A 15,642-nucleotide genomic window follows, 5' to 3' on the forward strand; every position below is an offset into this window, starting at 1 on the left:
TGGAGCGAGTCCAGAGGAGGGCGACCAAGCTGGTGAAGGGTCTGGAGAGTCTGTCCTACGAGGAACGGCTGAGGGAGCTGGGGTTGTTTAGCCTGGAGAAGAGGAGGTGACCTTATTGCAGTCTACAACTACCTGAAGGGAGGTTATAGTGAAGTGGGAGTTGGCCTCTTCTCCCGGGCAACTAGCGATAGGACAAGAGGACATAGCCTCAAGCTCCGCCAAGGGAGGTTTAGGTTGGACATTAGGAAGAATTTCTTTTCAGAAAGGGTTATTAGACATTGGAATGGGCTGCCCAGGGAGGTGGTGGAGTCACCATCTCTGGATGTGTTTAAGAAAAGACTGGACATGGCACTTAGTGCCATGGTCTAGTTGACCGGGTGGTGTCAGGGCAACGGTTGGACTCGATGATCCCTGAGGTCTCTTCCAACCTGGTTGATTCTGTGATTCTGTGATTCTGTGAATAATGCAAGCAGTGCTCATGAAATCAAAGAAGGTCAGTATCAGTCCAGATTTTGTAGACCAAGCTCCTGTAATTTCTAAGGCACCTACACGTGTGACAGCACATGCTTATATGGTCTGGTTGTGGTTACTTGGAACTACTCCTTTCGTGTCTTCTGTTCAACAGCAAGAATAGATTGCATTTTTCTTAACTATGCATAGTGCAAATACCCCTTGCTGGTTTTGTTTGTGCAAGATCTAAAAGTATCATATTCTTTCATTGTGAAATTCAAAGATTATTTTTCGTACATTACCATGGTAATAAACTGGTAACTGGGTTCCTGTTTTCATTTTACATTAATAAAAGGCTAAACATTATAAGCAGTAGCAAGTGTGTCCTATTAAACCTTGATGCTGTATAACAAGAGGTGTTGTGTTTCTGTAAAAATATGAGGCTTGAAATTAATCCTTCGTTTTAAGAAGTCTTGAATCACCATAGCTTTTAGGTCTGCTTATCTGTCTATATGAATGTGGGTAAAGACAAAATCTATTAAGAACAGTATCTCTACATTAGTTTAAAAGCAAGGAAAAAGAAAAATTGCCTATAGTCTATAAAGTTCCTATATATAGATCTCAATGTTCAGACATTGATGGGTGTTCAAGATTCTCCAGTAACTGCCTCCAAGTCTGTAAAGCTGCACATTGCAAATGCTATGGTGCTTGCAGAAGGGTATAAAGGATGGCAGAAGTATTAAGAGCAGTAACTTGGTTCCTCCAGAGTGAAGGAGTAAAAGAGACAATAACTATTGATTATTCCATTAGCCAAGGAATTGCTTTAACCATTTGCAAGATCTCAGGTCCTCCGAGCTGAGGGAATGAGAACAGATGCAGGAGGGAGATGGGACTCAGTAAGATTTTATCAAGAGCAATAAAGTTCTAGTGGGGATGGAAACTGCTGTACCTGGGGTAAGAGTCACCCTGAACACATGCAACTAGTGATCATGGTTTGCTCTTTTCTCCATTTTTTGAAGGGAGTAGTTGACACCTGATAGGAGTACAAACCTCAGTATATGATACAATTCAGAGCTCTTGGAGCAGACTCCCTAAGGATTACAAGAAAAGAGGGTGGAACCTTCCATATTACCATTTGAGTGATAGTATTATCTCCCAGCGTTGTAGAACAGGCTTAGCAGGTGTAAGTAGAACTGGCAAAAAAATTTCTAGAAAATCTACTTTTCCTTAAAAATGTTCATTTGTGTAATTTACTCATTACAGTTCAACTTTCAGGAGGAAGGATTCCTCATCTCCATGCTGGAATATCTAGTGAAACCATGGGGTGCAAGAGAAATGGAGAAGGGAAAACATACTGTAGAATTACCAATAGCTATTTAGTCACCTAGGAAAATCAGTGGGAAACAGATTCAGGAAGACTAAATTAAGAAGCTGCTGTGTACAGTAGCACACTGGCGATTCTAAAGTGGAGTTCTGGGTCTTTTGGTTTTGCCACAAAAATCCATTTGTTTCATCTTGAAGCAAAATAGGAACTATTTGAAATCTTGGAGTGGTATAGAACAAGATAGTGATTACAACTGCATCTCTAAATACAGGGCATCTCATGGCTACCTTACACATGGGGATAGGTGATGAGCAATTCGACTGGAGAACAGACAGGATAGAGTTAGGCTGTGTGGATATAAGGATGCAGAATTAGTCTATAATTGGACCATGCATTTCATTTGAAATAGGGGAAGCAGATGAGACAAAATATTCAATTCATGGTGCAGGGCATATGCAAACATTATCATATATGTACTATACCTGAAAGAATCTAAGTCATATAAGGGCAGAGAGGTCAGGTCTTTAGCTTCCAATTTAAGAAAGTGATCCAGAATCTGAAATTTAGTCCACTACACTTTTCTAGGCAAGCTGACCAAAGACCGTGACCAAAGGAGAGAAACACAGGGATAACTGAGTCTGTTGTTGGACCTCCTGAGAGACAGCAGTCATCCCTGCTGCATATGGCTGCTGAATAGTCATGTGTTTAAAACAAACTGCAGTGTATTAACACAATATCATAGAATCATTGAAAATTTGGATTGAGAGGGAGCTTGGTAGGTCGTCTGGTTCAACTTTCCACTCAAAGTAGGGCTTACCTCTGCATTTTATGTATTTTTGTCTGATTGATAAAATTCTGGTAATCCTAGTTTGGCTACATGAAAAAATATTGAAGAAACACTAAGCTAGAGGTACTCATCTAATATGTCAGCTTCTTTCCTGTGCTGTGTCTAGAAATAACATAGCCTTGATTTGCCGAAGTGTTTTATGAGGAAGATACAGTTCCTGTCAATAGCCTTTGTGAGTGAAAAATTCCTCAGGAGAGAGCATGCAGATCAAGCATCTGATGCCTGTCCTGTTAGCAGAGCTCTCAGGAGCTCAGGGGCTTGCCAGAATCCTTGTGCTTCTGCACAGTTCTCACAAAGGGCTGGAGATCTTTGAGGATGCTGCTGCATCCCTGGGGGTCAAATATTCCATGGGGAGAAAATTCAACATATTTATGGACAATCCAAGTGTCTGAGTGTTTTAACCATACCATCCCTGAAACACAGTAGTAATAATCCTAATGAACCCATTTCTGCAAATACGAAATTCCCAGAAATAAACAGCGAAATAAGATGAGTTTTAGTTTTAAATGAGATGAAAAGGGAATTGGAATCAGACAAATGAGGAAAAGTGTCTTAAAGATTTATCAAACATATTCCTGATGTTAGCTACTGAAATATTAGCTTCTCAAGCTCATTCAGTCTTTGCTATATACATTCAGGCTGCCTGTGAGGAGAAAAAGGTGTCTATGACAAGCAGTCCAGATAACCTAACTAAGGCACCATTATGTCTATGTCTCCACTGACAGCAAGGAGTTTGGACAACTCCGAAGGCCATCCAGTGCTTTGGCAAAGTTGAGCACTGGCCAGTAGGAATCACTGAGAGCATGGGAGTCCTGTCATTGTCCCTAAGAGAACTTTGCACTTCTAGTGTGCTCTTCATTGCACAGAAGTCTCCATTAGATCTAGCTGCAGAGTGGATCTAGCTGCAGAGTGGGGTTCAGTATGAGATTAAGACAGCTGCATTTTGGGCAGTGCAAGGGATAATTTTATGCATTAGGGGCAATGAAAGGGATATTTTGTCCTTTGTATATCTGCTAGCTTCACACAGATATCTGAGGCATCCCACAGAGACCTATGTATGGCCAACTGAATTGAGATCTTAGCAGGTAGGCAGCTGAATAGCTCTCTTGCTTCCACCATTGGTGAGATCTCTATTGACTGTAATAGTTTATACACATGGCAGAAATATAGACAATTACACTTAGTTTTCTTAATCTCACGATGAGTCTCACACAAAATTATTCAAGAGGTTTAAATGCAAGTGTCTCAATAATAGACATCAAAAAGTAGATTAAATAGATTTTGTTAGCTAACCTGAAGAGATGTCTGAATCACTACTACATAATATGAGAGTCACGATACAGTGTTTAAGGTGGCGGATTAATAACGGAGGAAAAGGCAGTGTCTTTTGCACAATATCATAATGTTAAACTTTTGTCAAGGAAGTGGATGATCTGGTTTCTAGCCACTTCCCAGTGTCAACAGTCTTGAAGCCAAACCCTGCGAGTGTGATGTAATCACTACAGTATTGATAAAGAATTAATTGATTAAGATGTTTCAAACACTCTGAGACTGAGGAGGACCTAAAACTCTCCCATTTCCAAATGGAGTTTTGAGACTTATTTAGTGGTTTCAGTCAAAGTAGGGATAGTCTGACCACAGTAAACTGGACCATTAGGAAATCAGGTCAAATTCAGATGCTTCCCTGCTAACATCTCAACTTCTGCTAGCTAAGCCGAGTCACTTCTCAGCATGTATGAAATATTGTCTGTCGGCATTTATGGAGATCTGTCATCCAGAGATGACAATAGAGGCAATAACTAAATATAAGCACCTTTGCAGACAGCATGGTTAGCAGGTAATTTGAATCACTCAGTGCCTTAAGCCTAACCATTTGTCAAGTCCACTTATAGCATTGAAACAAGAAACATTAATATAACCCTTACAGTTTTACTTACAGATTTATTATTTTGTGTACTAGATAAATGTTTAAAAGATCATGAAGCAGATTAATTGTAGACAAGACTTACTTTGAAGCCATAGAAAATACACATCAAAGATTTGTGTTACCTCTGAATGCCTGGGATCACTGAGGGTTTTTCTAGTAACGTAAAAAGAATAGCAGTATGATACATTTTCATTAGTGAGATTAAATAATACGTATCCAAATAACATCTGGCATGATCATAGAATCGTAGAATCATAGAATGGTTTGGGTTGGAAGGGACCTTAAAGATCATCTAGTTCCAACGCCACTGCCACAGGCAGCGACACCTTTCCTCTAGACCAGGTTGCATCTGAAACATGTGTCTCATATACCTCTGTCAACTTCAACAAATGCAGCTGTATGGTTTTGAAAGACATCCTCACAAGGAGGATGCGCTATATAATGTGTTGCATAAACGGTTTACTTTGTAAATGTTCCAAAGCTTTCAAAAAGATCATTCTACATTTAGGTCATGTGCTTGACAATGTGTCTTTCATCTTATTAATAGGTACCACAAGACCACATAAGGAGGGGGAAGTCCCTGGTGTGGACTATATTTTCATCACCGTTGAAGATTTTATGGAATTGGAGAAAAGTGGTGCTCTCTTAGAAAGTGGAACATATGAAGGTAAGCACACTTTTACTGCTAAATCTGTCTCATGTTTCCATTATGCTTTTTTCTAATTTGATGGAATTGCACTGGGACATCCCGTTACAAATGTGTCATTGCTACTGTTATCAGAAATTTCTGAAGAGCCGTATGGCAATTATGAAAATATTTTCATATGTAAAAGACAAATGCAGATAGGTTTATTGTAATTTTAGTATATTATACTGGTTAAGAGAAACAGGATAATACATTGCACTTAACAGGAAAGAAACACTAGTACTTTATGCCAAATACTTGAGGAGATTTCCACAAAGTTTCAGCAAACAGCTGCTTTTCTAACATAAGACAAACAAACTTTACAACAGAAATCAGTTGTAAGGCTGACACTTTTCCTTTGCACGTATGATCCTGCAAATACCAATCTATATCAGAGGTTGAAACCTCACTGTTTAAGTAAAACAGGAAGGATTTTCTATGTCATATCTTATTAGTAAAATTATTGAAAAGAACTCATTAATTTTGTAATATGACAGAGGGATAGGAACTGTCCTAATGACTGTATTAGAAAATATCTGTATATGGGGCAAAGAGCCAGCAGCTTACTGCAGAACAGTGCTTCCCAGGAGAACTGATGATTCATCTGATTTTAAACCTTTTCCAAAACACAGCTATCCTGAAAAGTGAAACTACTATAAATGGAAAGGCAGTTACATAGCAGGGCCTTTTAATAAAACAAGAATAATGCTATACTATGTTAAACCAGGTGCTTCTTAGAAATACACAAGTATTTAAGATAACTGAATAATGGATAGGTCTTTTTATTGTAATCTTCAAAATGGCAGAGAACACCCTTTATATGAAAAATATGACCCATACGTATGAGAATACCCGGGTGAGTAGAACCATTTACAGGAAGTAGCCCCATATTTTTACCTTGTAGCAAAAGAAGCAATGAAGACCTTTTTGTCCTGACTTTGTCCCTGTCAAGGAAAGCATATGAAGATAAATAAGAAGCTATTCACCACAAAGAAAATCATTAGCAGTGTTATAAATAGCAGGAAAGAAGGTAATCCTTTCTCACCTAATCGGCACAAAGTACCCATTGGAAAGTAAATAAATTTTCATAAAGAGTTGTATCAATACAGAACTTGTAACAAAGATTTCCATTAAAGAAGGTCAAATAAAGGAAAATATGTTGTCTTTTCCTTTTCTGCTTTTTTTCCCCAGTCTGACACCTAATGGGAGAAGTTACCTAAACATTAATACACCACCACAATTTTACGTTTACCAGAGATTCATTAAATAACAAGCCTTTCTTGGTGTATCTTTTTGTTACCTTAGGTGTTTGAAACTAACATTAAAGGAGCTTAAGTGTAGCACAAGTCTGTCATTGCTTGACCATGTAATTTCATTAGTTTGTAGCAAGTTTGTAGAGATTGAACTGCTCGGTTAAATTAATTCACAGTGCTCTTCTGTCCCTCGAGGGATACTGAGAGGTGTCTTTTAATACTAGCTACAAGAGCTGAGCGGACAGCAAGGTGAAACATTGGTTGGGGAAGTCTTCATAACTCCTTAAACCAGCTGAGGACCTAGCTGAAGAGAAGTCCAACGTCATGGCTATGCAATGTCTGTCACGTCATTCACTGATCACAAATGACAAGTTCACTGAAGCCAACAAGTCAGAAACTAAATGCAAAATAAAATAAACTCAACAGACCAATTTCTGTGTAAATCCTGTCTTTGATTCCCAGGTTTCCCAGCCACCAGATGTGCATTCTGATAAATAATAGATAACATTATTTGTCTACGTATTATGGCAAATAATAGGTAACACGTTAGAAAATATACCTAGTTTACAGACGCTGTTTCTCCTGTTCCCATACAAAGACTTTTGGACATGACCTTACAAAGTTACAGCCCCTGTTTCCTGATTAGTTCCTGATGACTGTAGTACCTTCCTCGGGGAAGGATTTTTGCTAATCATTCCATCACAAGTTTTCATGAGCACATTAAGTCTGCAGTGATTAAGTTTACTGGTGACAATTATACCAACGAGAGCAAAGAAATTTTCAATTCCTCTCACTAAGAGAAGATGATTTTTGAATCCTTCCATAGATCAAGTAACTGATGGGAGCATGCATGTTCTGGGAGATGAATTTTCTGTCCTTATCAGCACTGGTTATCAGGCCTCTGAAACAAATCAGCCTTCTTTTTTAATGGTCCTCAATATTAATAGATTGGTTTCCAGACTTCTTCATTATTTCTTTTTTTTCGGTCTTGAAAAAATCATTCTGTGTTAGTTTCTATAGTTTAGCTGAGTCTGCCTATGCTGATTGTCTAACCACAGCCACTATGTACCAGTTTGTCTCTACCAGAAAAACATTTTAAAGAAGTGATTTCTTATTTAGGTGAGATAAAAAGACAGACTCTGTACATGTGTTGTTTTTCCCCACTTCTTGACTAGAAAGGTTGATTCAGTCAATTTACCTTCTACTGTATGAATTCCAAAGAGAATCAGAAACATCCAGGAGGCCAAGTGAAGAATTACCTGACAGTGAGTGTCTGTATTGTTCATTATAGTATTCAGTACTGTGGGAGGGGGGTTATTTTCTCATAGTAATGAGAAAACCAGTGAAAACAATCAGAAACTGTTTGTTCTTGTGCAAGCAAATAACAGTTGTGATTCCAACCTGGACAGGATACAATCTAAAAGTGAAACCAGTATGTATTAGAAAACTATAGTTCTGTAGTTCTTTTTTTTTTAGTACACATTATTTTTTGAGTTTTAAAATGGATTTTTAAGTTACAAAAGCTTCAGAATTGAAGTTACAAAAGCTTCAGAATTAAGAATAGGATGCTCTGTGACCTCCTTACTACTTAGGCTTTGAATATGCCTTTCTTTGTCTACCACTTTTGTGACAACTGTGAATGACCGTAGCATTCCTAAGTGCTGTAGAAAGCAACACTATGTTCATGATAAAAATTCTACAAATCTCTTTTTTTACCAGTTTTGCAAATATGAAAATATTTCATTTCAGTAGGACCAAGTCCATTACTATTTTGACCTTTTCTATTTATGCCTGTTTGAGCAACTACTGAAAAGACCAAGCCATCTTTACAGATACAAATTATTTTAAAGATATATAATAGTACAATAAACAGTTGCTGCACGTTTTGCAGCTTACCTGTGGTAAAGTTCCATGGCAATCTAGGTGACACTATTAACACAGAACGAGAGAGAGAATACAAGGCTCACTTCCACTGTCACTCAGATTAACAGTCCAAGTCACATTAATTTCAGTGAGATTGTCATTGAGTTCTGAATTTGTAATAAAATTTCACCAACTCATTGCTATTTGGGGCAGGGAGTGTTTGCCTGAAGCACAACAAACTTATTTATTTGAGGTTTTTTTTAATAACAACACAGACAAATCCTAAACGTTTCACTTTGTTTCAGTTTAGCAGAATTCCAGTTCACTGTACTGATTAAAGGAATTCTGATTTGGCCCAGAATAATAACTTCATTGGAGATAAAACTTGTTTCAAACACAGATATTGGGGTAAGGTAAAATAACCACAGTTCTGTATGAGAGGAGGAAGTGTTCCTATGCAAAGTGAAAGCCACCTGCCTCTGTTATGCAGACTCACATAGCACAGGAGGACGTGCCCAGCAAAATAATCCACATTCCTTTTCCAGTTTCTGGAATGGAGTTCATAGATGGTCTTTGCATTGATACAATATGTGCAAATCTATAAAATGCAGAATAACAAAGCTGTGATGAACAGACAAACTGTGTATATGTGTGTGCTGTCTTTTACGTCTTCTCCAATAGGAGGGTTGGCTCATTTTACTGTCATCTCTCTGATATGTCAAAACTTGTATGGAGACTTCATGGATGACTGACTTCAAAGGCTGTTCCCATCTCCTTATTAGATCAGCAAAATTTCTTAGCCAGTGCAGCGTATCAGTAAACTGAAAATGTACTTGAAATGTATCTTGGTTAAGAATGCCAATGCTCATGAACAGAAATGTAACAGCTTCAATATTATTTCCAAAATCCAGATGTGTTAAGGCACACGATTGGAGGTTATGGTAAGACATCATTATGAAGTATTAATAATGTAAGAGTGTAAAAGTAATGCATGCTATGGGTAGAACTGCCTTTTAAAAGTAACATATGCAGTAGTAGTGGCAGAAATAACAAGAATTGTTCAGTGTATAAATACTGTAAGAAAAAGAAATGTGTTTGTTGATAATCTATAAGGACATAAATGCATTTCAAATACACAAAAGCAAGAGGAATTTTAGCAGTGTGGAACTCTGTAAGAAATGTAGACATACAAAAGCTTGTTCATAACTGTTAAAGATGTGGCAAAATTATGAAAATAAGTGAATTCAACCAGTACAGCTATGAATAATGTACTAAACTGAACTCTCTTTTTTCCTATCAAATTTTTGTTTGCGTCAGATCTCCATAACAGTTGTTTTATAAAAGACAACTTATTTGCTATTAATATAAGAATAGTCCTTAATTTATCCCATGAAAAGCAATCATTTTAGTTATTGTGCCATTAATTTTGTCAAAAATCCACTTTTTGCCATTTGTTTGATTGTTTGGAATTATCTCAGATTCATTCACTGGTTAAAATTCAAAGCTCACTGAAGCTATTTAACCACGTACATGATCATGGACTTCCCTTGCCCTCACTGAAGTCTGTGGTAAAATTCCAGCTGGCTTAAATGGAGACAGAATTTCATCCTTTTTTTTTACTGATGGAATACTATTTGGCAGTATTCGGTCGGGGGGCTATGATTCAGTGGCAATTACAGAGACTTGGTGGGATGCCTCGCATGACTGGAATGTGGTCATAGATGGCTATGTCTTGTTCAGGAAAGACAGGCCACTAAGGAGAGGTGGTGGAGTTGCTCTTTATGTGAGTGAGCAGCTAGAATGTATTGAGTTCTGTCCAGGGGCGGATCAGGAGCGAGTTGAGAGTTTGTGGGTGTGAATTAAGGGGCAGGCTGGCAGGGGTGATACTGTTGTGGGTGTCTATTACAGGCCACCGGATCAGGATGAGGAGGGTGATGAGGCCTTCTACAGGCAGCTGAGAGCAGTCTCGCAATTACAGGGCCTGGTTGTTGTGGGGGATTTCAACTACCCTGATATTTGCTGGGAGGCCTACTCAGCCAGCCATCCTCAGTCCAGGAGGTTCCTCCAGTGCATTGATGATAACTTTCTGATGCAAATGGTGGATGAACCAACTAGGAGAGGAGCGCTGCTGGATCTTATCCTCACTAACAAGGAGGGTCTGGTTGAAGAGGTGAAGGTTGAGGGCAGCCTTGGTTGTAGTGACCATGAGATGGTAGAGTTCAGGATCTCATGTGGCAGGAACAGAATAGCTAGCAGAATCACAACCCTGGACTTCAGGAGGGCCAACTTTGGCCTTTTCAAGCAATTGCTAGGGGAAATCCCATGGGACAGGGTACTAGAAGGTAAGGGGGCCCAAGATAGTTGGTTAGCATTCAAGGACTGCTTCTTCCAAGCTCAAGATCAGAGCATCCCAACAGGTAGGAAGTCAAGGAAGGGTACCAGGAGACCTGCATGGTTAAACAGGGAACTGCTGGGCAAACTCAAGTGGAAGAAGAGGGTGTACAGATCATGGAAGGAGGGGCTGGCCACTTGGGAGGAGTATAAGTCTGTTGTCAGAGGATGTAGGGAGGCAACTAGGAAAGCTAAGGCCTCCTTGGAATTAAACCTTGCAAGAGAGGTCAAGGACAACAGAAAGGGCTTCTTCAAATACATTGCAGGTAAAGCCAACACTAGAGGCAATGTAGGCCCACTGATGAATGAGGTGGGGGCCCTGGAGACAGAGGATAAAAAGAAGGTGGAGTTACTGAATGCCTTCTTTGCCTCTGTCTATACTGCTGGAGGCTGTCCTGAGGAGCCCCGGACCCCTGAGGCCCCAGAAGAAGTCAGGATAGAGGAGGAATCTGTCTTGGTAGATGAGGGCTGGGTCAGGGACCAATTAAGCAATCTGGACGTCCATAAATCCATGGGCCCTGATGGGATGCACCCGCGGGTGCTGAGGGAGCTGGCGGAAGTCATTGCTAGGCCACTGTCCATCATCTTTGCTAAGTCGTGGGCAACGGGAGAGGTGCCTGAGGACTGGAGGAAAGCGAATGTCACTCCAGTCTTCAAAAAGGGCAAGAAGGATGAGCCGGGTAACTATAGACCCGTCAGCCTCTCCTCCATCCCCGGAAAGGTGATGGAACAACTTGTTCTTGATGCTGTCTCTAGGCACATCAAGGATAGGGGGATCATTAGGGGCACTCAGCATGGCTTCACCAAGGGGAAGTCATGCTTAACCAACTTGACAGCCTTTTATGAGGACGTAACCCGGTGGATAGATGATGGTAAAGCTGTGGATGTGGTCTATTTCGATTTCAGTAAAGCGTTTGACACTGTCTCCCACAGCATCCTCGCAGCTAAACTGAGGAAGTGTGGTCTGGATGATCGGGTAGTGAGGTGGATTGTGAACTGACTGAAGGAAAGAAGACAGAGAGTGGTGGTCAATGGGACAGAGTCCAGTTGGAGGCCTGTGTCTAGCGGAGTCCCTCAAGGGTCGGTCCTGGGACCAGTACTGTTCAATATATTCATTAATGACTTGGATGAGGGAATAGAGTGCACTGTCAGCAAGTTCGCTGATGACACAAAACTGGGAGGAGTGGCTGACACAACGGAAGGCTGCGCAGCCATTCAGAGAGACCTAGACAGGCTGGAGAGTTGGGTGGGGAGAAACTTAATGAAATATAACAAGGGCAAGTGTAGAGTCCTGCATCTGGGCAAGAACAACCCCATGTACCAGTACAAGTTGGGGACAGACCTGTTGGAGACCAGCGTAGGGGAAAGGGACCTGGGGGTCCTAGGGGACAACAGGATGACCATGAGCCAGCAGTGTGCCCTTGTGGCCAAGAAGGCCAATGGCATCCTGGGGTGTATTAGAAGGGGTGTGGTTAGCAGGTCAAGAGAGGTTCTCCTCCCCCTCTACTCCGCCCTGGTGAGGCCGCATCTGGAATATTGTGTCCAGTTCTGGGCCCCTCAGTTCAAGAAGGACAGGGAACTGCTAGAGAGAGTCCAGCGCAGAGCCACGAAGATGATTAAGGGGGTGGAACATCTCCCTTATGAGGAGATGCTGAGGGAGCTGGGTCTCTTTAGCTTGGAGAAGAGGAGATTGAGGGGTGACCTCATGAATGTTTATAAATATGTAAAGGGCAAGTGTCATGAGGATGGAGCCAGGCTCTTCTCAGTGACATCCCTTGACAGGACAAGGGGCAATGGGTGCAAGCTGGAACACAGGAGGTTCCACAGAAATATGAGGAAAAACTTCTTTACGGTGAGGGTGACCGAACACTGGAACAGGCTGCCCAGAGAGGTTGTGGAGTCTCCTTCTCTGGAGACATTCAAAAGCCGCCTGGACGCGTTCCTGTGTGATATGGTCTAGGCAATCCTGCTCCGGCAGGGGGATTGGACTAGATGATCTTTCGAGGTCCCTTCCAATCCCTAACATTCTGTGATTCTGTGATTCTGTGTGATTCTGTGGCAGAAGGCTGAATGTTAGCTGGAATTTCCTTAATATTCCAGAACTCTAATTATTAAGTCTTTAAAAAAAAAGGTTGAATACATCCCATTGGTAAAACCTTAGTGTTCTGTGTTACTTGTTTATTTGAGGATAAAAAACTTACTTACCATTGTTTTAGGAACAATTTTAACAGGTGAGCTTAATGTTTTAAGTTGTGTCACGATTATGATGAGCTCCCATAGGAAAAAGTGGGTTGAAGCTGAGGTCTTGCTGGTGACTCTTCCCACACACCAGCACATAAGCAACACTGGGAGGTGCTCTGATTCCATTCACCTGCAGAGAGTCCTCGTACCAAGAAGATGTTAAGTTTTGCATAGGCTTTCATTCCATCTCTCAAGCCAAATTTAGCCTAAAGCCTTCTAAACGATCTAAACCCTTCTGTTCAGCTGATGCATTTTCAATTAACATTTCATTTTACTATCTGTAAATTCAAAATACAAATTAAGGACTGCTCCACATAGACAATGGAGTTTTTAATTACTGCATTGTGGTGACAACGGTTTTATAAAGAGGTAGTGTTTAATTCCAGTACTTCTTATTATTCCATGTAAAAAATTGTAAGGAATCCAAAATTCCACCCACTTACTGTATGCAGTGTTCTCTTATGAGCAGGGCATCCCGAGCAATCTGCAGCAGAGGGATACAAAGGAAATGAATCAAAATAAAGATTATAAAATACCACCCTCCTAAGACCTAAACACAGTAGTTAATGAAATATTCTGATTTAAAATGGAAAACAAAGGAATCATGAAGGTAGATGTATATAGATAAAAATAGAAGTAGTCCTTCAAAGCCATGTCTTCTAACAGCAGAAAGTTTTTTCAAGGGCATAGACAAATGAAATGAGATACTTTATAGTAAAGATCACATTCCTGTTGAAAGTGCCTCTCAAAGCAGTAGATCCCATATCAATATGATGTCCACTTCTCACCACCGTACTCAGAGAACATGTAAATGTGGATATATCAACATTTAGGTCAAAAAAATAGGAGAAGAAATCTTAAATACAGTCAGTGACTTCATGATCTGATTGAGTTCTTGTACCTGTTCTATATTAGCACGATTTTATGGGCTTTGTTGTGTTTCCTCCCTTACCCTTGGGGCAGAGGAGAGAGTTGAATCTCATCATTAAATATGAAATGGAAAGAACTAATGATTTTTTTCTTAAAAATAAAGTGGGAAGCATAACCCTCAAAAATGTAAATGCTCAGAAGCTCAAAAATGTAATGCCAGTGGATATATCAAGATGTATAAGGAATCCTGTCTACATTTGTTGATGCATTTTAAGGCATAAAACATCACTTTTACTTCTTTTCTTAAAGTTTATTTACATATTTTGTTGTTTTCTCAGGGGAGTAATAAGGGAGGAATCAAAACTGAATAAATATGATTTTCTTTTTGTATGAAAAACAGCTGTTTTTTAAAACTACTACTACAATATAAAGGGCAATTTTCATAACTTCTGCAGTACCTTTTTAAACTTTCTGAAATGTAGGATTAGTGCGACAGAATGTATCCTTCCTCTCTGTTCTGACTTGGAGGCTGTATAAATGCTGATTATTTTAATAATTCATATTCCTGGTGTGTGGTTGCTTCTATCTTAGGAAATCAGGCCTCTGTCTTAGCTAGAACCCAGAGACAGGAACACTGGTGACATCAAAACATTAACTGTTTTGCGACTGATGCTGCTTGCCTCCTGCTGCCGGGGCTGTCAGGTGAGAGTAGTAGTCCGTAGTCCTTCTGTGGTCCTCTCACTCCTGCAGCTTGGGCTCTTCTCCCTTTTCTGCAACAATGCTTATGGTTAGAGGGTTCCCTCCCCATGTATGTCCCGCAGCAGGTCACCATCCTCCGTACCACACTGGTGACACTGCAACCAAGCTGCTGGGTGGGGAAAGCTTACAGATACTCGAGGCTGCAGGCCATGTCAATAGGCAAATAATATTTTTTCAGAAATATTGAAGATGTGGTCAGTTTTGGCCTACTGCAAGAATGCAAGCAATAAGAAAAGATGACATCCAGGTGTTAATCATAACGTAGCATGATCGGTCTCTACAACTACCTGAAAGGAGGTTGTAGTGAGGTGGGTATCGATCTCTTTTCCCAAGTAGCGAGTGATAGGATGAGAGGAAATGGCCTCAAGTTCTGCCAGGGGAGGTTTAAATTAGGAAAAATGTCTTCACCGAAAGGGTTGTCACGCATTGGAACAGGCTGCCCAGGGAAGTGGTCGAGTAACCATTCCTGGAGGTATTTAAAAGCTGTGTAGATGTGGTGCTTAGGGATATGGTTTAGTGGTGGACTTGACAGTGTGCCATGGTTTAACCCCAGCTGGCAACTAAGCGCCACACAGCGGCTCGCTCACTCCCCCCAGTGGGATGGGGGAGAGAATCGGAAGAGTAAAAGTGCGAAAACTCATGGGCTGAGATAAAGGCAGTTTAATAGGTAAAGCAAAAGCCACACACAAGCAAAGCAAAACAAGGAATTCATTCACTGCTTCCCATCGGCAGGCAGGTGTTCAGCCATCTCCAGGAAAGCAGTCACTCCGAATGTCCTCCCCTTCTTCTTCCCCCAGCTTTATGTGCTGAGCACAGCATCATACGGGATATCCCTTTGGTCAGTTGGGGTCAGCTGTCCCAGCTGTGTCCCCTCCCAACTTCTTGTGCCCCCCCCAGCGTACTCGCTGGTGGGGTGGTGTGAGAAGCAGAGAAGGCCTTGACTCTCTGTAAGCACTGCTCAGCAACAAAAACATCCCTGTATTATCGATGCTGTTTTCGGCACAAATTGAAAACAGTCCCATACCAGCTACT

General features: G+C 40.7%; 1 protein-coding gene across 4 annotated transcripts in view; it reads left to right on the forward strand.

The window, feature by feature from the left end:
- Positions 1–15,642, forward strand: part of MAGI2 (membrane associated guanylate kinase, WW and PDZ domain containing 2) — an 823,074-nt gene that overhangs the window by 492,801 nt on the left and 314,631 nt on the right. For all 4 annotated transcript variants that reach the window (XM_068400692.1, XM_068400693.1, XM_068400694.1 and 1 more), the window contains exon 3: positions 5,096–5,215. In XM_068400692.1, the coding sequence (XP_068256793.1) occupies positions 5,096–5,215 (120 nt within the window). The remainder of the gene's footprint in view (positions 1–5,095; positions 5,216–15,642) is intronic.

Source organism: Nyctibius grandis, chromosome 5 (genome assembly GCF_013368605.1).
Source record: "Nyctibius grandis isolate bNycGra1 chromosome 5, bNycGra1.pri, whole genome shotgun sequence".
NCBI lineage: Eukaryota > Metazoa > Chordata > Aves > Nyctibiiformes > Nyctibiidae > Nyctibius > Nyctibius grandis.